The 26,734-nt window shown below is 34.1% G+C and overlaps 5 protein-coding genes and 1 long non-coding RNA gene across 13 annotated transcripts; 2 read left to right on the top strand and 4 right to left on the bottom strand.

Moving 5' to 3' along the window:
• The first annotated feature begins 4,182 nt into the window (after positions 1–4,182).
• On the top strand, positions 4,183–8,687 carry LOC108219727 (uncharacterized). The gene is made up of 3 exons (XM_017393231.2): positions 4,183–4,485; positions 7,840–7,863; positions 8,004–8,687. The coding sequence occupies exons 1-3, from the start codon at positions 4,272–4,274 to the stop codon at positions 8,327–8,329; spliced, it is 564 nt and encodes a 187-aa protein (XP_017248720.1). The 5' UTR covers positions 4,183–4,271; the 3' UTR covers positions 8,330–8,687.
• LOC135152928 (uncharacterized) lies at positions 8,429–8,754 on the bottom strand. The gene is made up of 2 exons (XR_010292232.1): positions 8,629–8,754; positions 8,429–8,558 (listed from the first exon to the last, which is right to left on the bottom strand). It is a non-coding gene; the product is annotated as an uncharacterized LOC135152928 (long non-coding RNA).
• Positions 8,755–11,137: 2,383 nt separating this feature from the next.
• On the bottom strand, positions 11,138–13,235 carry LOC108219710 (fatty acid hydroperoxide lyase, chloroplastic). The gene is made up of 2 exons (XM_017393211.2): positions 12,602–13,235; positions 11,138–12,317 (listed from the first exon to the last, which is right to left on the bottom strand). Exons 1-2 carry the CDS (start codon positions 13,031–13,033, stop codon positions 11,283–11,285), a joined length of 1,467 nt encoding a protein of 488 aa, XP_017248700.1. The 5' UTR covers positions 13,034–13,235; the 3' UTR covers positions 11,138–11,282.
• A 1,720-nt stretch (positions 13,236–14,955) lies between these two features.
• Positions 14,956–20,556, bottom strand: LOC108222853 (serine/threonine protein phosphatase 2A 59 kDa regulatory subunit B' gamma isoform). Its single transcript, XM_017396789.1, has 3 exons — positions 20,300–20,556; positions 18,729–20,168; positions 14,956–15,719 (listed from the first exon to the last, which is right to left on the bottom strand). Exons 2-3 carry the CDS (start codon positions 19,971–19,973, stop codon positions 15,330–15,332), a joined length of 1,635 nt encoding a protein of 544 aa, XP_017252278.1. The 5' UTR covers positions 19,974–20,168; positions 20,300–20,556; the 3' UTR covers positions 14,956–15,329.
• Positions 20,557–21,528: 972 nt separating this feature from the next.
• LOC108222856 (uncharacterized) lies at positions 21,529–23,069 on the top strand. Of its 8 annotated transcripts, XM_017396798.2 has the most exons (5): positions 21,571–21,651; positions 21,723–22,105; positions 22,219–22,291; positions 22,401–22,614; positions 22,697–23,069. In XM_017396798.2, coding segments are annotated over exons 3-5 (360 nt in total). In that variant the 5' UTR covers positions 21,571–21,651; positions 21,723–22,105; positions 22,219–22,289; the 3' UTR covers positions 22,841–23,069. The 8 variants fall into 8 exon arrangements, with proteins under 8 accessions (XP_017252290.2, XP_017252287.1, XP_017252289.1 ...); XM_017396800.2 differs by lacking the exon at positions 22,219–22,291 and having other exon boundaries at positions 21,723–21,850; XM_017396796.2 differs by having other exon boundaries at positions 21,723–22,291.
• A 792-nt stretch (positions 23,070–23,861) lies between these two features.
• LOC108222854 (endoglucanase 11) lies at positions 23,862–26,498 on the bottom strand. The gene is made up of 5 exons (XM_017396790.2): positions 26,210–26,498; positions 25,897–26,109; positions 25,587–25,787; positions 25,244–25,498; positions 23,862–24,699 (listed from the first exon to the last, which is right to left on the bottom strand). Exons 1-5 carry the CDS (start codon positions 26,420–26,422, stop codon positions 24,058–24,060), a joined length of 1,524 nt encoding a protein of 507 aa, XP_017252279.2. The 5' UTR covers positions 26,423–26,498; the 3' UTR covers positions 23,862–24,057.
• Between the last annotated feature and the right edge of the window lie 236 nt (positions 26,499–26,734).

The raw sequence follows: 26,734 nt of genomic DNA, 5'->3' as shown, positions 1-26,734 counted from the left end.
GACTCGGCTACCTTATATTGGTACCGTAAACACTTTATCTTTAAGTTGCTGAAAATTATGGTTCATGTGGATTGCTAATAATTTGATTGTTAATTTGCTTTTGCTCTGTTTTCATTGGCTATAGTCATATGCTACTATTGACATAAACTCGGTCTTGATATATAGTATTGAACAATACCCTTCTGATAACTAAGATCATGAAAGAATATCATTATATTTAAAGATTAAAATGAAAATATACATCATATAGAAGACTATCATCATTATTAAAATTCATTTATGATCACTTAAATTATAGGTTGAGTTTTTTTAAACTAAAACCATCATTTTTTATTGTGTCGAGGCACTAGCTAGTCTAAAAAGCATGGAATATGCAGATAATGCATTCCATATACCTCTGCATCATTTGCTAAGTATCTCTCCTTTATGTTCGATTTGCATAGTCTGAGCATGTACACTAGAATCTTCATTGATCACTTCTTGCTTTGTGTATTAAATATATATAAAAAAAATCATTTTACAGATGCAGTAGATGGGAAGACGAATAACTTTTGCAATTTGTTATCTGCTGAAATTTTTAGAATTTATATTCACTTCCAATTTCTATATTAGAAATCTAAAAAGAAAAATATTAAGCCACATACTATTTTTATACTGACACCAAATAAGTTTTAAATATATGATCAAACATGCCAATATATAGACTAGGAAAAATGATTTTTGCTTGTTCAATTTGATTATTCTTTATTTCATTTTCATTTGATTATTCTTTATTTTATTTATATCACTGATTTGATATTACTACTTTAATAATTTTACCGGCGATTGTACAAATTTCTTACAAGATAAAATAATTAAAATTATATAATTATCTTTTATAGTAGTTCATTTTTATTATGTTGAACAAATTTTATTGTCAAAGTACTTTTTTATTTAATCAGAAAATCAATTTATTTGTAAAATTATTTTGGTATTAGCATAATTGTAATTTATCATGATCATATTAAATAATCACTTTTTTAAAAAAAACAATCTACAAAATAACAGAACAAAATTGTATTCCCTTTACATGAAAAATTATATAACTAGAATATTTGATATATAGATTTTTATATGTATTTTGTAAAATATTTTTAAATTTGTTTTATATGCTAAATATACCAAAAAAAAACTAAATTAAATTGAGAAATAGAAAAAAGATAAAAGAAAAAAAGCACCATGAGAAATACGAGTTCATTTTGCACTAGCATTAATCATACTTGAAGTTCAAGTGACCAGATACATAATAACTTATAGAGGAGGAACTGCACATTATGTTAACAGAAGTTAGCACAGGCAAGAAATGTCTAAGCCGGTAGACAATTTTTTTCCGACCGGAATGACCTAGCTAATTTTGATGGAATTAATATATAAAACATAAACTCACTAGTCACTGCATATGATAAATATGATTTATACGACCTTACATTCTAAATTACAAGATTGGATATCAAAGTCAAGTTATAGATTATCAAAACCTGAAGGTGCATGAGAACATGTTTGAAGCTTTTGTGTTGATCTTTTTGTTCGCTCTCTACTTTGTTGTCTATTTTATGTGTGTGCAGGCAAAGTCCTCTGATAAAGCTTAGCAGAAAAAAGTCACTGATATCATGTAGAATAAAACTATTTTTTCTTTGACAATGGAGGTAAAAGCAAAATATCATTGCATTGGTAACGAATGAAAATAAGAAGCTTCTAGCTTTCTTAGAATAATGATATGGCTTACATGTTCTTAAGGAAACAAGTCTTTAACGTGTTTATCGGGAAAAGTCAAAAATCCCTATTCACACATTATTATCGTTGTGTTGGCTGAGAAAATGTAAATGAAATATTTGTGGATAAATTTGTAGAAGACCAAAAAGAACAGGAAAGAGCGAACAAAATTAAGTTGCAAGTAGGGTCTTTAGTCATTAGTTTAGTTTCATAGCAAAGAAATGTGAATTAAGTTGCAAGTAGGGTCTTTAACCACTAGTCTAGTTTCATAGCAAAGGAATGTGATTAATTATCAAACTCATCGTTGAAATGGACAACAAATAATATCTAACTTCATCACTTAAACTCATCACTGCCATTAAAAAAGAGGTAACGAAAATTTAAACGGATTGACAGATTGTCGATAAGCCAGGTCATTTGAAGTTATATGAAAATAAAGTATATAATCTTTTTGTTAAATTAATTATAAATATAATTATCTAAATAAATGGATGAAACTAAATTTCAAGATATAATTAACTAAACTTCCAAGATTAACTTTTATATTTTTTATTAGATTATATTATTTTTGAATAATATTGAAATATTTTCTTTTTTAATAAATTTTATTTATGTGAATAGTATTGTTGGCAAAAAAATATTTTTAAATTTATTTTATATCACCAACTTTTTTAAAATTTTAAGAAAGATCTAAATCTCTAAAAGAAATAGAAATGTTAAAAATCGAAAACAATTTCAATCTGCTCTATCTAGATCTTTCAATCTGTTCTATTTCTTTTTGGAGATCTAGATCTTTCTTAAAATTTTAAGAAATTTGGAGATATAAAAAAATTTAAAAATGTTTTTTTGCCAACAATAATATTCACAGAAATAAAATTTATTAAAAGAGAAAACATTTCAATATTATTCAAAAATAATTATAATCTAATAAAAAACATAAAAGTTAATCTTGGAAGTTTAGTTAATTATATCTTAAAATTTAGTTCCATTCATTTATTTAGATAATTATATTCTAAACTTAATTTAATGAAAAGATTGTATCTATATAAACTTCAAATTACGTGCCACATGTCAAACCCTACATCCGTCTAAACTTTCGTTACTTTTTTTAACAAAAGTGATGAATTTGATACCATTAAAGTTTAGTGAGTTATTTGAGACCGTGGAGATAGCAATGAAGTTGATATCATTTGTGCTAGTTTGATAATTAACCCTAATGGAATGCAATCAAAATAAAAATAGGATCAGTTTTTCGATGAAGTGTTCGTGACCATGTTAGGTATTAAAAGAGTCATGAACTAAGTAGACATGTGCACATATTTTTCTTTTTCCCGTCTTCAGTTATCATTTCATTTGTTTATAATTTCATTCATCTTAAACAATTGTTCATTTCTTGTATCATCTTAAATTGGTTAAATTATCTCTTTCTTAAACATTATACTATCAAGTGCATTGTTAATTTATTAGACTGTATTAAAAAGGTGACTGTGTGAATGCAAAACAATTTACATCTAAAAAACTAATTTTTTTAATTTAGAATTATTTAAACTTGTAAGTTACCGACAAATTTTGTTAAAAAATCATAAAAGATATGGATATATTTTATTTTTACGACCATTTTTATCAATGACACACCACATTTTTTCTGTAGTGCTAATTTAAGAAAACAAATAAATTATTCTTCCTAATTAAAAAATGGATAACTTTTATGGTATTTATCAAAAATATCAATTTTTAAAAATATTTTTAGGATTCTACTATGAGAATATTTGAAAATATATTGTTTAGCTGAATGTAATTTAAAATAATTTTCATATATACACAAAAAATATATTTATAATTAGTTGTAATTTTGACCAATCTTGCAAGCTAAAACACATTATTTAACCATTTAGACATATAATATTATATAATTTTGAAAGAATACCAACTCCGGAAATATTTCAGTATTATTCCCAAAGTCGCAATGCGCTAATATACGAAGCGGGTTTTAACAGGTTATTGATAGACTGCATTACATCTCTCTATTATTTATAATGTTTTTTTTTTTTCAATCAGGGTTGCGTTGCTTTTAATGTTTCTTATGAACTTGAGTAGCCGATGCCAGAAGCCGGGTGATCAAACTAGTGGAAAAGTTAGATTTCTTTGTTGCTATGTGAGGCGGAGCATTTTTAATAGTGTTTTTCTAAAGTTGTTTTTATGTTTTTAAGATATTTTTTAAGTTATATTTATAATTATAAATATGGTGGATAACAGTTGTATATATAAATTTGTAATTGTAGTTTTATAAATAGATATCGAAAATGATATTTAAAATTTTTATTTAGAAAATCATATTTTAAAAACATTTTAAAAAATATACGATATGTTTTACAAAAGAATTTCAAAGACTTGACATTTTTTATAAAACCCCTAAATTATTTTACTCAAACCCAGCATATTTTGCTGCCTGGATCTTGAAAAACAGAAAACACGTTGACAATAAGAGCTGACTCTGTGTTGAACTTGCATCCACAGCAATGGCACTAGAAGATCAAGAAACAAGATTCAGCAGTGCAGGAGTCTTGAAAACAGTTGTGGTAATACTAGCATTGTGTCTGGCTGGTTATATAGTGGGTCCACCTCTTTACTGGCATTCTCTGGAGGCTTTAGCTGCTTCTTCTTCACTTTCTTGCCCTTCTTGCCCACTCTGTGATTGCTCTGCTTCTCTGCCTCTCATTACTATTCCTCAAGGTACTAACTTTTTCACTTATTACAGTGGCCCTTTTCGTTTTCTTGGTTTTTACTGTGACCCTTTTGGATTTTTTGCAATCTTGTTTTGTGTTGTGATGGAAGTGTATTGTTTGGGTTGTTTGGGGTGGATCTTGAGATTTTTACTCATTTGATTATAGCTCATGTGATATGTAACTTATAGGTGTTGTGGATTCTGCTCATCGTGTTGGTTTAGTTTAAGTGTGGGTTTCTGGATATGAGATCCCAATATGGGCATTGATCCTCATTCTGATCTGAGCAAGTAATTGTGTCGGTTTGGCGGTTTGGCTAAAGATCCGGAGGTTTTGTTTGAGTGAAGACATTGCACTTAGATTTTGAAATCAAAGTTTTCATTTTCAAGGTCTAGGTTAGTGCTTGTTATTAAGTAATGAAGATTTATACTATTACTTTGGCTAGGATTTCTATAAGGCTATAACTTGTTTTGCCTACCTTTATTTCTCCGAACACTCAATCTCTTGTTATCTCAGGTAGTTTCCACTAGACTACAAGACTGATGTCTAAGCTTTGACTAAGTATATACAAGGCACTATAAGTTTCGAGTTTGCATAGATCTAGTTAGTTTTTCTCTTTCTGGTATTAGCCTGTACCTTGGTGAAGAATGGGGGTTTTAGGTCTTAGATGCTAAGTGGAGTATTTTCTTATGAGTAATGTTGCTAGCCTAGCTTTGTTTCTATTTTTGTGTACATTTTGTGTTGTTCTAGACTTTACTGTCCCTTTTAGAATCAATTTTGATTATTGATTATATTCTTTCATTCATACTTAGGAAGCATAAAATTGTTTCTTTAATTATATATTAACGTCAAAGAGTGTTATCATTTCATTTTAGTTTTCTCCATTAACACGCGTTGCAATGCCATGTCTACTTATTCTAGTAAATAGTATTTCCATGTTTATCCTGGAGGGGAGAGGGAGACTACAAAAAATATATATGTCGTAACTTTTCTGTTTAGATCTTGGGAAGCAGGGAATTGTATTTGGAATGTGTAATGATATGGGATCAAGAATTATCTTTCATCTTTCATTTTCAAACCCATGCTTAAAATTAAGTTACCAAATATCACATTAAGGATAACGCCGAAGAGGTCAAGTGAAGGGGAAATTAGGAAAAATGCCTGTAGTTCACATTGACACAAAGCTGCATGTCCTTGATTGACATTCTAATCAACTTCACTTCCAATTGTTGTGAAAACATTTTTAGATGACCCCTCTATATTAAAGTCAATGCGTATATTGTTTTAGACTTTGAAGTAGCATGATGTTTTAACTTTTCCTATACAGTCTATGACTGGGGACATGAAGGAAAAAATAATATTGAAATCAAGCATGAATTAGCCTACAGGTCCTGTTTAATAATCATTAATCACCAACAGTTAAGTTTCTATAAATCTTATCTAGTATAACGCACTGAATTGAACAGTTCTTTTTTTTTTTTTATTAAGCCGTCTCTTGCACTTTCCTAAGAGTTGGGGATGTCAGATAAAGCCATTCTGTGTCTGTAAGTAATTATTGAAAAATTGAAAAAAGATATTGAAGTTGCATAGAAAGTTTAGATGACTAGCATTTAAACGATTAACAAAACATCATGGTATTGACAGTGTTCACAAAATGAATTGTTACAAGTACTTGTGGTAAGCATAGATGAATTGGCAAGACAAAGCTGACTGTTAAGTGTTAACTATAATTCCACATTGCCCTTGAACCAATTAGAAAAAAACGTTGGGTCTTTCGCCTTCCATTTAGGAAAGAAGCATATTTTTCATCCTTCAGTTGTTTTCCCCTTACAATGACAAATTGGAAGTGGAACGTTAAATTTGTTAGGAATACTCTTAATAAGTCAGAATGATCGGCATGATGACGAAGGCCTTAAATATATTAGACATGGTGTTAAAACTTAGAAGCCTTCATTTGTTCATTGTAGAGTTCCAGTAATTTTTGGTTTCTGCACAAGCATTCGAACAACAGATGCATTCAGCTCCGGGGTAAGTATTATACCGGATGGTGGTCCCCCTTCTGGCGATCGGTGAAAACATTACCATTTTATACCCATAAGCTACAACTCAAACGAGTTAGCTTGCTGACTTCTAGTAAAATTATGGCTTTACAGCAAGGCTTTGTCACGATTATAAGTTTGTCTGATGTATTAGCATTATGGTAAAAGTTTCCAGAAGTAATTAAGTTACGAGTTAAAAGTTCTCCTTTGCTATATACGTCATTGCTTTTTTATAATTTCAGTAGACATGTGAAAAAAAGATTGTTTGCGAAATAACATGGTAATCTATTATAAGTACTCACCATAACTGTCATGCGATAATTTTTGTTTTCCTCTAAAATTGTGCCTAGTGAGCTTCCTACCACTCATATAGTTCTCCTTATCTGTTTGCCTGAGTAGAAGGTTTGCCGGGTTTGGAAGGTTGAGCTATGTTATATTCATAATGTATAAGGGTCATTAAGTAGCTTATTCAAACAGCTTCAGTTTTTGTTAGATGACCCCAACAAACATGGTATCTTTGGTTTATGAGAGGCCTTTAAAATTCAATATAATTTGGACATCTTATGTGTGCCCATCAATGGGTTTATTATGGTGATCCACTCCTAACCTTAACGGGCTTTCAATTGAGGGAGAGTGTTTATGTATAAGATGATAAGATCCATTTAGTGGCTTCCTTCAACACTGTATGGTTTTGGGAGAGTTGGTCATTTATCAAGAATGCAGTGACTTATATTTTCCAGTGCTCTGGTCACTTTACATTGGATGAAATATCGTCTAACCAATGATGAATCCGGAGTGTCAGACTAGAAAGCACAATATTTTTTATTTTGCTTGTCCAAATGGCAACCTCACAACCTGGTGAAGGTAAAACATGGGCCAAACAACCCAGCTGCTCAACTTCAATTCTATTATTAGTACGATATAGTCTACTTAACTAGAAATGGAATGGCAGCTGTGACCCTTTAGTCCCAGCATCACTCTCCACCTCAGGTCCCACCTGCATGCAGTTTGACTGTCTAGTCATGAGTAATTATCAGAACATGATTCTTGTTATCAGACGTGCATCCCTCTTGTTATATGTGCTTTAAATATGTGACATGAGGTTATGTATGGATGTATCTGTTGGGCTGATATAGCTTAATGTTTTTTTTTGTTTATAATACCTATGATACAAGATTTATATTCGTCAGTTATGATCAAATTTACCGTTAGCTTCTCTGTCAGTTTGATTTATCTTTTGCATCCTGATCAGTTTCTTTACCTATATTATTCTTCAGTAATTTAATGCAATGCTTACTTTTATTTATTGTTTGTTTTTCTTGCAGAGCTGAGCAACAATTCTTTTGCAGGTTAGTTTTTACTTTAATGAGCATATAAAAGCTGTTTACGGGTTCTGCTGGTGGTTACTTACAAGTCTTCATTTTCATCTTAGCCTAGATTCGGTTGATTATTCAGTATGCTTCTTAATGTTGTTTGTGCTTGTGCGCAGATTGTGCAAAGCATGATCCAGAAGTTGGCGAAGACACTGAAAATAATCTTACAGAACTTCTATCAGAGGAGTTAAAATTACGAGAAGCGGAATTCACCGAAAATCAGCAGCGTGCTGATATGGCTTTGCTTGAGGCTAAGAAGATCACATCCCAATATCAAAAGGAGGCAGACAAGTGCAATTCCGGAATGGAGACATGCGAAGAAGCCCGAGAAAAGGCTGAAGTGACTTTGTTGGCACAAAAACGACTGACTTCATTGTGGGAGCTACGAGCTCGCCAGAGAGGCTGGAAAGAAGGTGTTGACAAATCTCATGCTCAGTCTTGATGAGATGTCCAGTTTCTTTAAAGAGCTAGAGATCTCTTATAGAAACTACCTGAATATGGTAATGTTTGTCTATGTCAAGTTATCTTTTTGCTCGAATGGAACTAAATGAATTTGGTCGTGTTTGTCCATGTCAAGCTATCGTTCTGCTCGGAGGTGGGCATGCTGACTATGGCAATGTACCTGATTATAGTAGTGCTGACTGCTGAATATGTTAGCCCAGACTAAATACCTGTATGGGATTATGTTTCTAGACTTCAAAATTCATATATACGCGTAGATTTCTAGCCCAGACTAAATACCTGTATGGGATTATGTTTCTAGACTTCAAAATTCATATATACACGTAGATTTCTTACTATTGGAATGTCTGGTTTATGGAAGGTGAGCCTAGTTAACCGGAATAAGAACCTCATCTCCTGGGACGGTGTTTGAATTATCATTTTTGCAAATCATTTCACGCTCATTTTTATTCCCACCAACCATTTAACGTCGAGTTCCCATGTTCATTCCCCTTTCCTGTTCCCCCTCCATGTGATAGCTCAAAGTCCTTTTATAAAATTTTAATGTACTTAGATTTGAATTTATTGCAACTCATCCAATGTTTTTGCTGCATTTTTTAAAGATAATTTGTAACCAAATTTGACTAGGCTTTTGGATAATGATCAACTCATTCTTGAAGACAAAAGTGTGTAAAAATGTGTTTTTTTCTTTTTCTTTACAATCAGAGGTAGAATGGATATAATTATCACATGTAGAAGTGGTCAGTCCTATAGGGTAGTTATGTCAATATTCGACTAATATTCAAAGAATAATTAGCTTACAAATTGTTATTGAATATATATAATCCACAAATTATATGTATTAATTAACAAAAGAAATTTGAGATTATAGAAGCACGTGTTTGAGACTTGAGTAAACTTAAAAAAGTGCTTCTTGTTTAGAGTAAAGAAGTGGATTACAGGTGAGAAATATGAGACTATTGTAAGGATCATTTGGATAAACTTAGAAATAGATTACAGGTGAGAAATAATTAAAACTTATAAGTGATTAAACTGTTTGCGAAAGAAATAGAAGCCATGAACAAAACAAAAGTTAGCATTCCCAGCTTTTTATAAGTACAAAAGCTAGCATTCTCAGTTTTTTATAAGTGCTTTTGACTTTTTATGCAAACGGGTGAATGAAAGTAGAAGCTGGTTTCCTATCGAAAAAAGCTAGAAGTGTCCTTCCCCAGACATAGGCTGTCAATGGATCGGATATCTGGTCCGATCCAGGAGCTAGCGGAGCGGATATGGATCATCTAAAATAAAATTCGATCCCGAAAAAAATCCGATCCGATAGATATATGATATGGATTTAATATGATTCGATCCGGAAATAATCCGATCCGAATTTTATACGTATATTTATTTATTTATTTATTTATAATACTTAACTAATATATTATATGTAAAAATAAATAAAATAAACTAGAGGGATCTGCATTCTGTACATAGTACTTAGGATAATAAAACTCTTATTTTTACATTGGAGGAACTAAAATATTACTCCCTCTGTCCCTCCCATTTCTTATCGTTTGGGTTGGGCACGGAGGTTAAAAAATATGTATAAAGTAGTGGAAAAGAGGATGAAAAGTGGGTGAAGTGGTGGGACCCATTGATTTTTAATGTATAAAAAGAAGATAGTGGAGTAAAAGTAGTGTGAAAAGGAAAGAAAAGTGAAGAAATGGTGGGACTCATTGACTATTTTGGGTCAGTTTTGAAATGTAAATAATTGGATGGGACACCCCAAAAAGGAAAGTGTAAAGAAATGGAGGGGACGGAGGGAGTAGCAGTTAAGATTGCCTAAGCCTACAGAAGAGTAGTATAGTTAAGCATATTAATCATCCATCAATTATTAATTTGTCAAGGAGTATTGTTTTATCAATAGTATATGTATTGATGATCAAAAGTACTCTAACTGAGCAATATATTTTATTTTTTTTAAGAAATTGTTACGAGTAGCTCTGCTTGGTTTTTACAATCAAAAGAAAAGCATTGATTGCATTCCGTTTACATTTTAAGATACCTTTGAAGTACTGTAACGCAGTGTTGTAAAAAGCGATAATCGGACTTAATCGGTGAAATTACGGAACAAAGATTAATCGGGGATTAATTGAATTGATGGGGGATTAATCGGATTGATCGGTGATTAATCGGAGATTTAATCAGTTCGGTGAGCTACGGAACAGGGATTAATTGGTGATTAATCACCGACTTTTAGAACAGAGCTGTAATGTTATAAGTTTCAAAATGGATTGATGCGTACGGTAGTTTTGTATTACTTACGCATTTTTATTTTTATTTTGCAATACATATTCAAATTTTCATGCGATCCGAAAGTTCTAAATATATATATATAATGAAATTTTTATATTTTTTCTAAATATAAATGGACGAACTCCGATCCGAAAATCCGTGATCCTATGAATTAGGATTAGGATCATGTCCCAAAAATCAGGTTGAAATCCGATCCGAATCCGACTCCGATAAAATTAAATGGATCAGGTCCGATCCAAGTTTTATGTGTGCTTATCATGATTTTTTGTTTAATATGAACTTGAAGTTCTTAATAATATATAATTTTCTCCAATATTTTAAAAACTTGTACTACAGATTTGCATTCTTAAACTAAATATTAAAGAACTTACACAATGCATAGTTTTTGCCTAATTTTTTTGGAATATAATATAAGGTTGAAATTAATAAAAAAAAAACGTGATTATTTGAAATACATGAATGTAATAACATGTATAGTGTGCTTTATTCAAAATTTGTGCATAAAAGTACTTAATATTCCATATCATACAATACATGACCAACCCATCATTTTTGTGAGGCATAACCATATAAAAACACAAATGAGTTGATGCTGCTTATTCCTCATAGACCTGTTTTACTACATGAATATTCGAAATTTATTTAGCCGCTTCATAGTCCGAGATTGCTCCAGAAGAATCAATCTTAACAGACTCGTACCTCTGAAACATATGAGCCACGATAATTGAACTAGTGAGCGTTACATAATCTTTGGCAGCACATTGCTTGTTCGACTCGCTGGGTGACCCGGTCTGTGGCCCATTCGACCAAAACAAATAACTCAGTAACTCGCTCCCCTTCTCTTTAGTAAACCTGTCCGCCACAAATTTCTCAGGCTCATCAAACACTTTCTCATCTCTCATAACCTGAGGCTGATATCCACAAAGCAGCTCTCCTTTCTTTATCTCGAATGCCGAGTCATGCGAACTCAGCGTAAAATCTTTCCTAGCCCTCGCATATTGTAATGCCACGGGCGGGTTGAGCCTAAGTGTCTCGTAAACAAACGAGTTAACCAAGTCGAGTTGTCTTACCGAGTCGAAACTCAACGAGTTAGTCCCGATTTTTTCCTTGACCTCGTTTCGTAATTTTTGTTGCAACCCTGTGGTATCATTTCCCAGGGCACTAAAAATAGACGGTAAAAAAACACTAAATCCACCAAATGCATTAAACCCTAGGATAAAAATTAGGTTATGTAGGGCTTCTGCTTTACTTAACCCGAACTCGGTCTGAGCCAGCTCGAGAACTTCTTGGCCTTCTTTTTCAACGAACTCGACGAGCTTATTATAACCGCCAGAGACGAGAAAAGAAGGATACGCAAAAGAATGCAAGAAAATTTCAACGAGAGGTTGTAACGTTGGTATGTTCGTAATGGGAAGGACTTGGAGGGCAAGCCATGCGTCGAGCCACATGTAACCTTTTTCAGCTACTTCTGGTGATTTTGCAGGATCGGCTCCAATGAGGCAAATTGTGAGGAAGTTGAAGATGAATTGTTGGAGCTGGGCGAGGGGAGTCACGGAGCCGGATTCGGAGATACCGGCCTCGATGGAGTCCCACATTGTGTCTAGGTTTGAGGTCACGGTCGGGACCCATATCTTTGAGCTTCGTTTTAGAATCTCCATCGCGAATTTCTTGACCTGTCATAAGTTTTGCAGCAACGGTTATTTAATGTATCAGTCTGATAACGACTCTTAACAATTTAATTCGACCAAATTTAAACAATTTATTTAATACAGAAATGACTTCTTCCTTACAGAAGTGGAGAAGTGGATTAGAGGTGTTTAGAAAAGAATTAGAAGCTCTCTGAAACAAAAACTAGTATTGTCAACTAATTAAAATCTACTTGTTTACACAAATAGGTCAAAAAAAAGTAGAAGTTAGAAGCAACTTTAGCTTCTCTTCAACAATTGTATCCACGTACCTGAGTGTGTTTAGGTTCAGAAGTATCAAGGTAAGCGCAGACACGCATATCGCCAGTGAAGCCAGTACTAGGCATGAAATCTCCAATAAGAATGTTCTTCTTCTCAACAAGTTCCATATCAAACATATGCGCAAATGACTTGCAGTCTAGCACGGCTATCACATTCGGATTCACTCCCGTGAAAAACGGAAACGTTGGTGGCATATTTGTCCGAAACACCGTGCTCTTATGCTCCTCTATTCTCTTCTTAAAATAAGTAGCTGGTCCCTCGAACCAAAAATACGATAACCTGTCCCCTAACGGCCCAACCACCGGCCATCCGTACCCTCCGGGGATGGTACGGACCGGCAGCGATGTCGTTCGCTGCGGTGGTACTGATGTTGGTGTCGCAACCGGTGGCGTTGCGCAACAAACTACTTTTTGGATCATCATAATGTGTGTAATAATAATAGTGAAGGATTTTTATTTAATTTTTTGAAGACTTTTATTATAGTTCAGGAGCAAGGTGAAATGAAGAAATGAAATACAAAAATTGGTTATTGAGTGGAGGAGAAATATGGCATGTGGAGTTTGTGATGTTAAGATATTTAGGAGGACTTGTACCTCTCCGTCTTTTGTTGTTTTGCAGGCTTGCAGAGTGATAAAGATAGTCTCTCTGCTTTATATTATTTATATTTTTTTTATTCTAACATATATTTTAAAATGTATATAAAATATAATTTCATAATTTATTTTCTAATTTTTTTGTTTTTGATATATTTTTTATTTTTTAAAAAATATATTAAAATTAAGTTTATATTATATAAATATTAACATACATATCGAATCTTCTCTAAAAAAATACTCTCTCTGTCCCAATAATTATATACGTTTATTTCTAACTACTCGACACGCATTTCAATACTCTTATAAAATTTAGTTCCGTAACTTATTTTTGAGATTTTTTTTTTTGGTATAAAAATATAACATCCAAACTTTAATTTAGAAAAGAAAGTTTTTAAAAATAAATTGCACAACAACACTTTGTAGGAGCATTAAAGTCCGTGTCGCGTCCTCGTCTCCGATGTGTACTACTCAGGCGACGGAGGGAGTATTAACAATCCAAAAAGACGGGGAAGGGAGGAGTAATACTTGCATCAATCTGGCATGAAAGGAAAGTGTACGTTTTTGTATCGTATTGAATTTTTATTATGAGAATCAGGAAAGAAATAGATTTTTTTTTTTTGATGATAATGTTATTAAACCCATACTGATATTGCTGCAAATTCATTGGTTAGCTTTATGTTGGGGACCAATGGACTTGAATGTTGTCTTGTTTGTGTCCTCCTCATGTCTTCCATCTCTTCACTTTGGACTTTGATCACTCGTGTTACTCGTGTAAGGATGCATCCAATTTTCTCCAGACCGTCCACGCCTCTTCATCAACTTCTGGGTTGATCGTCGTTGTCTATTTATTAAACTAAACTAGTTGATTAAGTCGCGCTTCTGACAGTTCCGCAATACAGTATCTTTCTATAATTTTATCAAAAACATTAAAAATATTATAATTAGAAAGTTCAAGTATGTCTGCACTTCACACTCAAGAAAAAATCACAAGTTTTTCTCAAATTCAATAATTATAAATATCAGAAATATACTGGATTCATTAAGATTTTGGCATCTGTCATCTCCCATTTTATCATGTGACGATCTGGGGTTCAATTATTTAGTGGTCCATTGGTCACTACTCACTACCCCCTCCCGGACTAGCTGGGGCATTTTTGTTATGTGTGAGTTCATTTTCAACGTCACAGCTCACGGTGCAGAACAACATTATTCGAAAACAGGAGGGTTCGTCTAATTTGACAAAAAGAGGGAATGGACCTCTAAAGCCACGAGGACGTTAATTCAAGGTATAATCAACAATGGCTCTACACCCTCAGTAGATGTGAATATCACTGGAGGAGTTTAATGCTGACTATCGAATTTTGATAGAACTATTTCGACTGGGCTCTTCAATCCGCTAATCAAAACAACTAACATTCGGTCGACTAGCAACTACCTAGCTGAATCCACTCTGCTAAGAACTAACCAAGCACGGCCAAAATCAGCTTTTCCAATAATTTCCATTTGAAAGTTCAGAATTTTAAAACAAAAAAGAGAGAAAGAACAGTCGTCTATTATTGAAAGCTCGAGTAAAAGCCTCACAGTAACCAGACAACTATTCCACATCCACTGACTGAAAAAATTAACCGGGGGTTTGACATCATTGTTCGATAGCATAAACTCCCTCGCAGAGTTGCAGTAGCCGACCTCTGGGCACTTCAATATTACAACCAAATAATTTGCAGTCGAATGGTGCTGAACAAGAAATGTAAGAGAAAGATGTATGATCCAAATTATACATAATTATTTGCTAGTACAAAGGGCAATTCCTTCGCTTCGGTACACAAATAACATTAATGGTAGAAATTTCGAAAGACGAGCTTTAAAAATTAGTTCTCTTATGATACACACATCTCCATGGCTGACAACAAAAAAGAAATAGCCAAGAAAAGAATTGAAAACAGAATAACCTTAATATCCACAAAATTGCCCCTTAATGTGCAATGCTTGATCCGCAGAGTGATTAGTAAGATTTCCTAGGGATTTTAAAGCAACACTCATTCGTCTTCAATCCTCACAGAATACCTTGTATGGCCACCAACAGGTCGACGATGTCAACTTGAGTGATCATAAGGAGTTATCCTCAACCACCTGTCTTGGCTTGAGAAGTTGTGCTAGTAGATACTGTGACAGAGGAAGCAAAACTAGAGTCGAGCAATGCCTCGTTGCTCCCAGTGTTGGATGCTGCGACATCTTCCAACCGCTTCCAGGTGGATGCTCGTTTCTCCGATGTTTCTTTTTCCCTGATCTGATCTTCTTGGAATTTGGATAGGCACTCGTCGAAAAGTACTTGATCTGCATCGGAAAAGATTTTTTTAACATTCACTGTCAAGCTCTGAACAGCTTGATTCCAATGACTCCTGGTGTTGTTTTCCAATGCCGGGAAAATTATTGGAAGTATAACCTTGCGATTCTGAGTAATAAGATTCCTTATGTGATCATTATTCCATAGGAACAATGCACGCTCGGCTACCTGTGGCAAAGACATGACATGTCAAAGCGCAATATATTATAGATTAATCATGAGCACAACTTGTCGTACAGTGCAGGGAAAAGAACACAGGAACTATTCAGTATAATCATACTTAAAGATCGAGATCCAAGTGAACCCTTAATGAACAGAAAGGAAGGACGATAAAACCAACTACATCCAAAATCAGCTTCCAATCTTCTCTGCTCTTGACATTATTATAGAATCCAGTCCTTGGTTTTAAGTTCATAGCATTCTATTCTACTCTTCATGAGGACAATCCAAAATGTATCAACACTGCTGTTCTCATTATACTAGAATAAATGGAAGTCACTTCTCAAAAGCACATCTATGCACCACAGTTTCATTACTCTAGAACTGAACTTGATGGCAATTCCATTGACAAGGCCCCGCAGTACTTATGGATCATGTTCGTCGGGAGGGGGGTTAAATGACATATATATCAATTAGAATTTTACAAGTAGTTACTAAAACATTTTATGACACCACGCGACATCTACTATTGTACTATGCTCCCTCTGTCCCACTCATTTCTGTTCAGTTTTTTGCATTGCTTGGTAGGGATTTTAAGGCTTCTATAAAGAATATTTCTATAACTTGTTTTTAAAAGCTTTTGTTTCTGAATAAAAATTTAAACATTAAATTTGTATTCAAAAGCAAAAATAATAATAATATTTATGGAACTATATTTTATAAGAACCTTAAATGCGTGCCGAGCCCTCTGTCTCAAACGTATACAAATGGCCAGGACAGAGGGAGTAATAAACATGTAGCATCCTTTTGGTCAAAGTCAAATAGAAGATTATACTCTAATTTAAGATAACTAATAGCTTTTCAGATTGCTTTGAAGTATATATGATAACATGGAAAATTTGTTACAAATGGCAGAAAATGCCATTGTTTCTGATTTCTGATTATCTGAGATCATTTAAATACATGTTGAAGTGCAGATAGTCTAAGATACAAATCTTGAGAGATCATGTAATGGCAGATTCCATCACTACATGCCCTCAACATTGTTTACAAGTTTACTATGTAAATAGTTGGACAGGTAGGTGATAATTCATGTTCCTAGACCAGTGTTAACACAAATTAAATATCCAAAAGAAAATAACTAAGACAAGGAAATTGGTTCACTAGAATCGGGTCCATGCAGAATTATACACTATCTATCAAGAAAGTTATAGCTGTGCTGTAGAAGAATTTGTAAATGTCTGCAGGAGTCGATTGATGTATGCTAGAATGCTAACTTTATACTGACTGTCCAGAATATAAAATTAATTTTTAACTATAAAGTAACAAATCTGATAAAGTTGTATAGTGCCTATCTAAAGGCAGTATTCTTCGTGAACTACACAATAACTGTGTATTAACATCTAAATCTGTTTCACGAATGACGGCCTCTCTGTAATCTAAATTCTAATGAGAAACGAGTGATGACAATAAATGTAGAAACTACTCTTTATGCTACTGCAATATATACAAACTACTCCAACCCGGACTCAAATTGTGATTGTGTTCCCCATTTAGTACCTAAATTATTAACTTCTCCAAATTAAAATAGATAGAAATCTCTGCACTAATAAAGAATTAATATTAAACAAATGACTCGAGAATCTTCTCTTAGTGGGGATATTGAGAAGATCTTGAACATATGACCCATGAGCAAGTTGAGCGATCATGTGCATGCTATCCCTCAGTCATGAAGCCTGATTCAATTTTGACGCAAGATCTTAATAGCTTAAAAATATAAAATACTCTATACAATAACAGTCATATTATTAATATAAGGATTCAAGTTTGGCAAACATCAGATCAGAAGCAATATTTTCTTAAAACATAATAGCCTCTATTATATTATAGCATGACAGTATGACACCATATTACAACTTGGTATCTATTATCACAGAATCTCCAAGATGTCTTGAATATACTTATATACTACTCCCTAGTCCCTTCATTCCATATTTTGGCCCGGTTTGACTTTTACACATATTAAGACATTTCAATTTTGATTTGATTCAAGGCTATACCATCCTCAGTCCAATAATTGAATGTATGTCTTTATCAATTAATACATATCCCAAGTCCCAACCACTCACCTGGGTACATAAGGTCGTAAACAAAATATGTTCTCACCGTTTTGTTTGACCCACTAGAATATATATAATATCAGGGTATTGTTACTTATAATAGTATGCATACGAATTACGTGAAGTTAAAGTAAATCATGATATACTGAAAAATTTGTTTGTTTCAATATTAAGAAAATCACAAACTATAATAACTAATATTGATCATCATTACTGTAATAACTATATATGCATATACAATATCCGGGTATTGTTACTTATAATAGTATGCATACGAAGTAAGTGAACTCAAAGTAGATAATGATATATTGAAAATTTTGTTTGTTTCAATATTAAGAAGATCACAAACTATAATAATTAATATTGAAGAAGATTATTATTATTAATGTCATCTTCTAAGGGTCTTGACTGAGTTTCACTGTCTTTTATTTCTTTAAAAATAATTTTTATTTCCCTTTTATAAGAAGCTGGGTTTTCATTTGTACTTTATTAATTGAAAAGCCAAGTGAATATATTTACGAAGTGTAAATTTAAAATACACACACACACACATATATATATAATTTTACATTTATACCAATATCTGTATAATTTCTAAACTAAAGTTATTGTGGGAAGCATCAAAAATAATTCCTGTTCATGACAGATAATATATACATATGAACTATAGTTACTAGTCAACTAGATACTTATATAAGCAGTTGGCAGAGCACTCATTAAAGTCCACAGAGTATCAATTGCACAAGAAAACGTCACGAATAAACAATTTCAAAACGAGACACGTTCATAAACTACCAATTATCTGGTAGTACATAATGGCACAAAAGGAATTAATAAAACGGTTTAATAGAGATCCCTGTAACATCAATGAATGACATATTATATACTAATATGTCACCTGAAAGTGTGAACTGCTGAGGCAGCGAGCAATTTGTTGGAACAATGGGACCATGCACCGTTGAAATTCGGCTGCTAGGGTAGCTTCCAGAACTTCTTCTAGCTCACCAAGTAGCATAACCTCTTTTGAGCTATTAGTTATCGGCCAATACTTTAGTAGACCTCGGATCACTGGGTCAGCCAGCTTGAAATCTTTCTCCACAAACTGGGTAATGCAATAAGAAAGTTGCTGGTGGTACATTGATATGCATTTGGGTTTGTGTAGGGGAATCAGTGCACGGACAAGGAAGTGTTTGTGCTCTTCCTTCAAGGGAAGTGCAAATCCATTGATAATACTACCCAAGATCTCAAGCAATTCTGCAATTCCATTATGGTGGCCCGTCTCAAATATAAAAGTGTAGAAGACGTTGTTAATGGATTTTCTAATAAATGGACGGTGCACCATGAACTTTCCATAAATACGGTGAAGGATTGTCTTCAAGTATTCCCTTTCCCTTTGATCATCTGAGTCAAAGAGTTCAAGTAATTTCAACAGAAAAGACTGATCAATGTATCTTTTAGCTAGTTTTGCATCTGTCTCCGGGGAAGCAACAAATCTCAAAAGAAATTCATATACAATTTGGAGATGAGGCCAGGATGGCTCCAAAGTCGGTTCGTCATCCTCCGGGTCATATACATAAGGTAGTTTATTATCATGATTCGGCAGTGCTCGAAACAAATTTGCAGCAATCATTTTCGTGATTTCCAGCATTGTTATCTCATTGAACTTGGACGTCACCGACGAAATGTACTCGACAAGCTCAAGCAAGGTCTGTCGCTTTATATCCTTCTCTTTCAGATTCTTCGAAGGATCAGTAAAATCAAACACAATACAGCACATATTCAACTTCCTAACAAAAAGATTATTCTTCTCAGAGCTTGGAACATCCTTAAAGCTAGGCAAAGCTTCATAAACAGTATTATTATTCACTTGACCTTTTTCCGAACCCATCGTCCCTAGTTTCTTTCCTTGATTTGATTTAACACTAGTACTCGTTGGTTGTGAAACATGTGTCCCATTACTAGAATGAGAAGCTCCCGAATCTGTATTAAGTACTTTCCCAGAAGCAGAATTACTCTTAGGAGTATTCCCAACAACACCACTAACTAAACCTGACGAGTTAGCAGACGCAAAAGCACCCTCCTTACTGCTAGAAGATTTAGACGACGTCTTCCGAGGAAGTTTGCCTAAAATCTGCTTAATCATATCCACTAAAACACCCAAATGGGATCCTTTCAAGAACCCCCTTTAGGACCAATACAACACGAAGTTTCCACCTTTAAAGTAGCAACTCATACTATTCAATACATTCTCAACCCTTTACAAAATATGATCGATACCCACAAAAGATATCATAAAATCTTGATCAAAAGCACCAAATCTTGATCAAAAATCAAGAACCTGAAAAGGGTTTTATTATAGGCTCATATAAACACAAATTCATCAACGAATTACAAAAATAGAGCATCGTATTCACACATATGTGCATATATTAATAGCAGCTGCTGAAAGAAAAGAACAGAAGAACTTACATTGAAGAGGGGACTGGGATCTGAAAGAAATGAAGAGATCAATTGATCTTTACTCGGGAAATACAAACCCTAATTTTGATTTTGTTAGAAATAAAAGAAGAAATAAAATTGTTTTTGAATTAAGAAGAAATAGTTAAAAGATGAATTAGATCAGGTAGTGTTGCCCGAGTCGTCGTCAGCTTGTTCTTGTGTTCCCCATTGTATACGCTACTATTCTTCTTCTTTGTTTTATTTATTTATTATTTATTATTGTGGTTCTACAATATCTCTAGAATGTTTCGATCAGACTTTTATTACGAGTGTTCCACGAGTGAGTACTCACAATTTGTCCAGAAATATTATGAAATGAATAACTAAATTGAGACCAAAAATTTATGTTCTGTTTAGTTGTTGAATAGAAAAATATTCTAATTAAGAGAGTAAACTTAGAAAAAAGAAATGATGAAGGTGGCATGAATTTTTTTGGATAAGATTAAATGAATTTTATTTTAAATGATGATTTATTGTCAGAAAGTTATCAAAATATGATGAATGTCTATTTATCATTAAAAAAGTTTTGAGTCACCTTCTTATATTTGATTCCAGATTCACTAAAATGTTAAAATTAGTTTGGTTTTTTTCCGTCGGAACGCATGAATACAAAGTCATCATCTAGAAAATTTGTTGAGAAATGATCTCATAACAAAAGTTTAATACACTTGGTGTTTTCTAATAATAGGTAAAATATACTTGTCCAGCGGTTAAAAGATACTAAACGAGACTCGTCCAATACTTTAAAAGTACCCGGACGTATAGGTCTAACTCTGACCGTAGGATATTCATCCGATGTCGAAAAACAATATGTGGCATACATATGTCAGGGACGAGTACCTTACACAAATACATATTTAAACATATTTAGAGATAATATTGATATGGAAAATAAATTTAGTATTATATTATTAAAATTGAAAATAAATCAAAAGTCATTTATGTAACAAAAAATCATAATTTACGAACACGTCATTCTAACTCACAAAATCAACTTAATAAAATATAATATTTTTTAAATATGCAACCTAACTGGTTACACATCATCGATTTCGTATAAGTGAAAAATCACACGAACCGACTCGTAAGTCGTAACAAGCATATTAACCACGTACCAAATAAAAAAATAAATAAATATTACGAATAGAAATATTCTTGAAATATAAAATAAATATTTGTAATTACGAATTTTGATAAAACATAAAAAAAAATAAAAAAAATTACTACATCCTTAAAAAAGTAGAAAAACACATGGATTTGGGTAGTCTTGTCGGTCTAAAACCCTGGTTGTCGTCGGTTATATCTCGGCCACTTTTGTTCAGGTACTCTCTTGTAGTTTCTCAAGTACTATATTTTGATCTTACATTTTTTAACATGCCTTTTAACTGCGCAGATTAAATGTTTATTTGGGCTAATGGGTCTTCGTTTAATGCTGATATCAGTGTATGAAATGTTCTTGATCTTGAAGCTGATTGTTCGTTTAATAGTCGTGTAAAGGATATTAATTCAACTGGAACACTGGTTAGGTTCTTGTTGTTGATCTGGATATCCTTTACCAGAGAGCTTGATTGTGATTACTCATGTAGTAGTTTATAATTTTATTTTTTTAATTCTGAGTATAACCCATCTTTCTTGTTATTGATTCTTGAGAGCTTCTACTTCCTCTTTCTTGCCCCCTTGTTTACCTTTACCTTTTCTATCTTTCATGTTTTATCATTGATCTGCTTTTGTTCCTAAAAAACCCGGGAGCAAGTTTCTTGGGAAGTCGAAAACAAGGTAAAAGAAGTGTATTGGACCCAACCTGTGCTGCCCAGGTTGGAGATGGAGGCATTTTATGTATTTTAATTGTCTCCGTGAATTCTGAAATTTACCCCGACTGTTGGTTCCAGAATTAAGGATTCTTTTTGGAAGGTTAATGTAGTCAATATGTAAGAAGGCGTAATGGATCCGAGAAGTGGAAATGTTTGTATGATGCTTTATTTAATACTTTGATATCTGGATTTCTTGTTTGTCAGTGTTTGAAATTTTCTTCACACTGACATTCTTCTCGATGTTTCCTTGACATTGTTAGGTTGAAGAAATTAAACAACATGTTGAATGCCTTCAAGGCTTATAAAGCTTGTGTTCCAATTGCATGGAGTCCAAACCTATACATAACTTTGGTCAGGGGAATACCAGGAACCAGGAAGCTGCATAGACGTACACTAGAAGCATTACGTTTACGGAAGTGCAATCGTACTGTCATGCGATGGAACACTCCTACTGTTAGAGGAATGCTTCAACAGGTATGTTTAATAATAAAAGCACATTGCAAGAGATAAGTTTTTTGAACACTTGGTAACTTTTTATCTTCACTTGGTCTCTTAGGTTAAAAGATTGGTTGTGATCGAGACAGAAGAAATGTACAAAGCTCGGAAACAAAAGATTGCTGACCATCAAGCTATACGACCGCCACTTGTTGTAAACCATTTTCCTAAGCCTGCAAATGGTTCTTCCCAGCAATCCATGTAATCTTATAAAGTAAGCATTCGGCTGCCAGAATAATATTGTTTTCCAGTCAAATCAGCAACTACAGTTCCAGTATAGCTCGTGTGCTGTCTTTTGTGCAAAAAACTTTTTCCGACACTTCTTATTTAAGATGTTGTAGTGATTTTGGAAGTCCTATATTTATCCCATTTCACACTTTTTATCAAACAACGGAATGTGGTTGTTGGAATAGTTAATAAATGCAAGTTTTTAAGTGCTGCTTCCTTGTTTATAATTATTGGGTAAATGGATGGAGGAAAAGGTACCAAATTTGAAAATTCCATCCACTAGATAATGTGACCACCATTGTGACCAGTGTGTTTGGTTGTTAACACACGTATTAAAAACGTGAAGCAAGTTTAGATATCAGTAGACCACCCTTCTAATTATTTTAAAAGACAGTACTTACTACTTAGGCAGGTTATGGCGACCATAACCTCCCTATATTGTTTCTGAGTTCTGTGTACTGAGTAATGCTCAATCAATAAATTGGTCTGAGAGGGAAAGGAAGATTCATGTTCTTCCAAGCCAAGAATAGTAGAATACTACAAATTTGTTATAGTTAAGAGGTGTTAAATTATCAACTCTCCCAAAACCTTGAGGTAATAGTTTTCTTTCTTTTCTTTTTTTTTTTTTTTTTTGGGGGGGGGGGGGGGGGGGGGGGGTCCTAACTGTATTATATATTTTTGACAGGCTACTAGGTTCTTACATTTGAAAGCCCGTAATTTGGGTTTTAAGGAGTGGACCACTGCTAGTTTATCTGGGGTAGGACGCAGGAGGATTTCAAAGCTTGATCTCTTTTAAACCTTGTTATAATAGTCAAGTTACCAGCCCTCTCAGTCCAAATGGCACAACGGTGTTTGTGCTGGGAAGTGGCTATCAAGATGGCCTCAAAATTACTATCCACCTTGTAGATAAACCATACTTGCACCCTCTATCTTATATGTATCCTGCATAGTCTAGGACTGTCCACACCTGTTGCAGCTACCAGAGATATGAGGCTGATAGTCTCTCAGTCTCAGATATAAGATGTGTTAAAGAGATGGACCAATGTATTCTGCTGTGGTATGTGTAAAGCACTATATTATGCTTTCATATTACATGGTAGTACAAAAATGCAAATTGATGATACTCAGCTAGTAGGTTTTTCACCCTGATATTAGAACATCCTAAATTCCTACTACATCTGCATCTCTAAATATCTAATAAGAACCAATCAACTGCAAACCATACAATTGATTCAACTTTGCAAGAACCCCAACAAGGGGGGCTGTGTTATATGTACATGCCTCAGTTTGCACATAATTTCCTCTATCATCAAGAAACTCATCGTCTCGGTCAGGGCCTCCCACCAGAGCTCCAACTAGAACGTTGGGATTTGACCCGTTGTGACTGTACCACTCGTCATACCCCTGAGTGCACCCAATGAACCCTTTCTTTTCTCTATACGAGACAATTGATGCACCCCTGTGGTGCACTTTGGTCGGATAGTTTAAACCATATCCCACCAAGTAACTGATGTTTTTGGGGTTCAAGCCTAAAATATAATCGACCTGAGATTTGGCTAGAGCCAAAAGTTCCCCTGGTGAGGCATTTCCTCTCGGGCAACTCAGGTGTTGGTTTAAATTTGCAAGAAAATCCGAGTAGACTGTTAGAAGAAAAGACGCAGATGATACATATTGCATGTTGTTCCACTGGCGTGTGAACAATAGGCCACCATTGGTCCGGTCAATGTTGTTGATGCCATTGTTTTTGTTTAGGCATGAACAGATGTAGAACTCGGCTTTTGATCTGTATTCCTCAAGTATGCCCCCATAGTTTTTGTGCTTTTCTTCAGAGAGTAGCTGCAGAAACCAAAAAAAAAAAAAAACCGGCGTGGAAAGAAAATGTAAGATTATAAAGGGGCTAAAAACGTCAATAAGGAACAGGTGAAACACTACACAAAATATCACAAATACAAGTTTTTACTTGAACCATGTAAAATATTTGCCTTTCTCAGTTTTCATACTAATGCATTTTTCACCACTTTAAAGCACAGCCATGCAAAATGCATCAATTACAGCTCCTGCACATAGTTTTGTGCCTTCCCCTACCCTAGATATTCTTATTTCATCCCATCAACTGTATTAAGTCAAAAAGTTGTCGTATAAAGTAACTGCAAATTTCAAACTTCCCTCAATTAAAACCAAGAAATCTCGAAACAGATTCAGACAAACAGACAAGTAAAAAAGCAAATACGAAATGTTGAAAATAAAACATCGAGACAGCTATTTTTCTCTACATCCCGTAAAAAGAGCGAGAGAAAACTAATTTCCAACATCCCATAAAAAGAGCGAGAGAGACAGAGACATCTCGTAAAAGGAGCGAGAGATAGCATGAATTATTTACCTTGGAAGCAAGAATTTGTATACCAGCAAATTTAACATCCCAGCTAAATTCAGTAATAGCCCATCCAATGCCACCAAATGAATGAGCCTTGTTAATGACATAATTTATATACTCCTCTCTGTCGGTGGCTTTGTATAACCAAATGGCTCCCCATAATAACTCATCCATGTACCCACTCACTGATGCATAGTAACTCTTCACTACTCCCACACTCCTGTCATATTTGCCTCTATACTTGTCTCCAAATTCAAACACCTGCCAAATAACATCAACCATTTAACACAACATTTATGATTTATATGTCAGATTGAATGGTCTCAGACAGTATTGTTGTTTACTGAACCTGTTGAGCGTGGTGCAGTAATATATGAGAGTAATGTGGGTTAGTTTTTTTGAACACAATTGAGGCTGCTGCCATTGCTGCAGCGGTCTCGCCTGCCAGATCCGAGCCTGGATTGGTTTCGTCTATCTTGTAGGCCTGTCGTGAGGTTGTCATGTCCTCCGGTCTCTGCCAGCAGTAGTGATCCGTGTCTCCATCACCTACCTGCAGAAAAACAGATTTATCTACCATCACATAAGCATTCAGGCTAGAGAATTGTAGCTTAAGTACAGCTAAAATCGCGTTCCAGCTGATAAACTATAATCAGTTCTACCTCTGCCCATAACACATTTGGACTAGTGTGAGCTTTCATGAAGTAATCAGTTCCCCACTTGATAGCCTCCAAGGCATGCTCCAATTCTCCGGCACTAGCCATCTCTTTGCCATATTCAATGACACCCCACGACAACATTGTGACCGTAAATGCCATAGGCAATCCGAATTTTACATGGTCACCAGCATCGTAGTACCCTCCAACTAAATCAGCCTGCATAAACATCAAACATTTAATTAAAAAAACTCTAAACAATGAAATGCAATTTTTTCAGTTAATACATCTTCGAAGCTTATAAGAATGTGGACTTTACTCCTTGTTCTAGGCCATCAGTTAGACCGGAATGGTCACGCCAGGGAACTCTTTGGTTGTAAGGCAGACGACCAGAGCGTTGTGCCTCGAAGTATAGAAGAGACTTGGTGAGAGCTTCTGCGTAGTCAGAAGCACGCGCATTGGAGAAGAGAAAGATCAGGGACAATGCATATAAGCAATGCCAGGCTTTCTTCTGCATATGCTTGCTCTCCATTACTAGAATTCCCTCACTTATTTGGAGAAGTTGGGTACTAGTACTACTTGCTAGAGGAAAAGAATGGATTAGTTGACTAGTAATGTTCCATAGACCTTTATTCCTCATTATATTTACACCCACACTTATAGGAGTAGCTAGTGAATTGTAACGTTTTTTCCAACAAAAAGAATAAACTAACACTTGCTTTGTTTTTCTTAACAATTTAGTTTTAAACACATCATATCCAAGACAACATAAGATAAACCTTTCCTGTGTTAATACAGGAAAATACAGGGAATCAGGTCTCTGAGAGAATTTAAACATCGAAGG

The sequence above is a fragment of the Daucus carota genome, chromosome 5 (genome assembly GCF_001625215.2).
Source record: "Daucus carota subsp. sativus chromosome 5, DH1 v3.0, whole genome shotgun sequence".
Classification (NCBI taxonomy): domain Eukaryota; kingdom Viridiplantae; phylum Streptophyta; class Magnoliopsida; order Apiales; family Apiaceae; genus Daucus; species Daucus carota.
The sequence above is the reverse complement of the archived record's forward strand: the minus strand, read 5'-3'. Positions and strand labels throughout refer to the sequence as shown.

Excerpts from the sequence above, each read along its gene's own strand:
- LOC108222853 (XM_017396789.1), bottom strand. The coding sequence starts at position 19,973 with ATGATTAAGCAGATTTTAGGCAAACTTCCTCGGAAGACGTCGTCTAAA. Across the intron at positions 15,720-18,728 it reads TCAGCAGTTCACACTTTCAG|GTAGCCGAGCGTGCATTGTT; the intron begins GTGACATATTAG and ends TCTTTGCCACAG.
- LOC108219710 (XM_017393211.2), bottom strand. The coding sequence starts at position 13,033 with ATGATGATCCAAAAAGTAGTTTGTTGCGCAACGCCACCGGTTGCGACA. Across the intron at positions 12,318-12,601 it reads CTGAACCTAAACACACTCAG|GTCAAGAAATTCGCGATGGA; the intron begins GTACGTGGATAC and ends AACTTATGACAG.
- LOC108222854 (XM_017396790.2), bottom strand. The coding sequence starts at position 26,422 with ATGGAGAGCAAGCATATGCAGAAGAAAGCCTGGCATTGCTTATATGCA. Across the intron at positions 25,499-25,586 it reads TACTGCACCACGCTCAACAG|GTGTTTGAATTTGGAGACAA; the intron begins GTTCAGTAAACA and ends GTTATTTGGCAG. Across the intron at positions 24,700-25,243 it reads TACAAATTCTTGCTTCCAAG|CTACTCTCTGAAGAAAAGCA; the intron begins GTAAATAATTCA and ends TGGTTTCTGCAG.
- LOC108219727 (XM_017393231.2), top strand. The coding sequence starts at position 4,272 with ATGGCACTAGAAGATCAAGAAACAAGATTCAGCAGTGCAGGAGTCTTG. Across the intron at positions 4,486-7,839 it reads TCTCATTACTATTCCTCAAG|AGCTGAGCAACAATTCTTTT; the intron begins GTACTAACTTTT and ends TTTTTCTTGCAG. Across the intron at positions 7,864-8,003 it reads GAGCAACAATTCTTTTGCAG|ATTGTGCAAAGCATGATCCA; the intron begins GTTAGTTTTTAC and ends GCTTGTGCGCAG.
- LOC108222856 (XM_017396801.2), top strand. The coding sequence starts at position 21,581 with ATGGATTTGGGTAGTCTTGTCGGTCTAAAACCCTGGTTGTCGTCGGTT. Across the intron at positions 21,652-22,400 it reads TCTCGGCCACTTTTGTTCAG|GTTGAAGAAATTAAACAACA; the intron begins GTACTCTCTTGT and ends TGACATTGTTAG. Across the intron at positions 22,615-22,696 it reads TTAGAGGAATGCTTCAACAG|GTTAAAAGATTGGTTGTGAT; the intron begins GTATGTTTAATA and ends TTGGTCTCTTAG.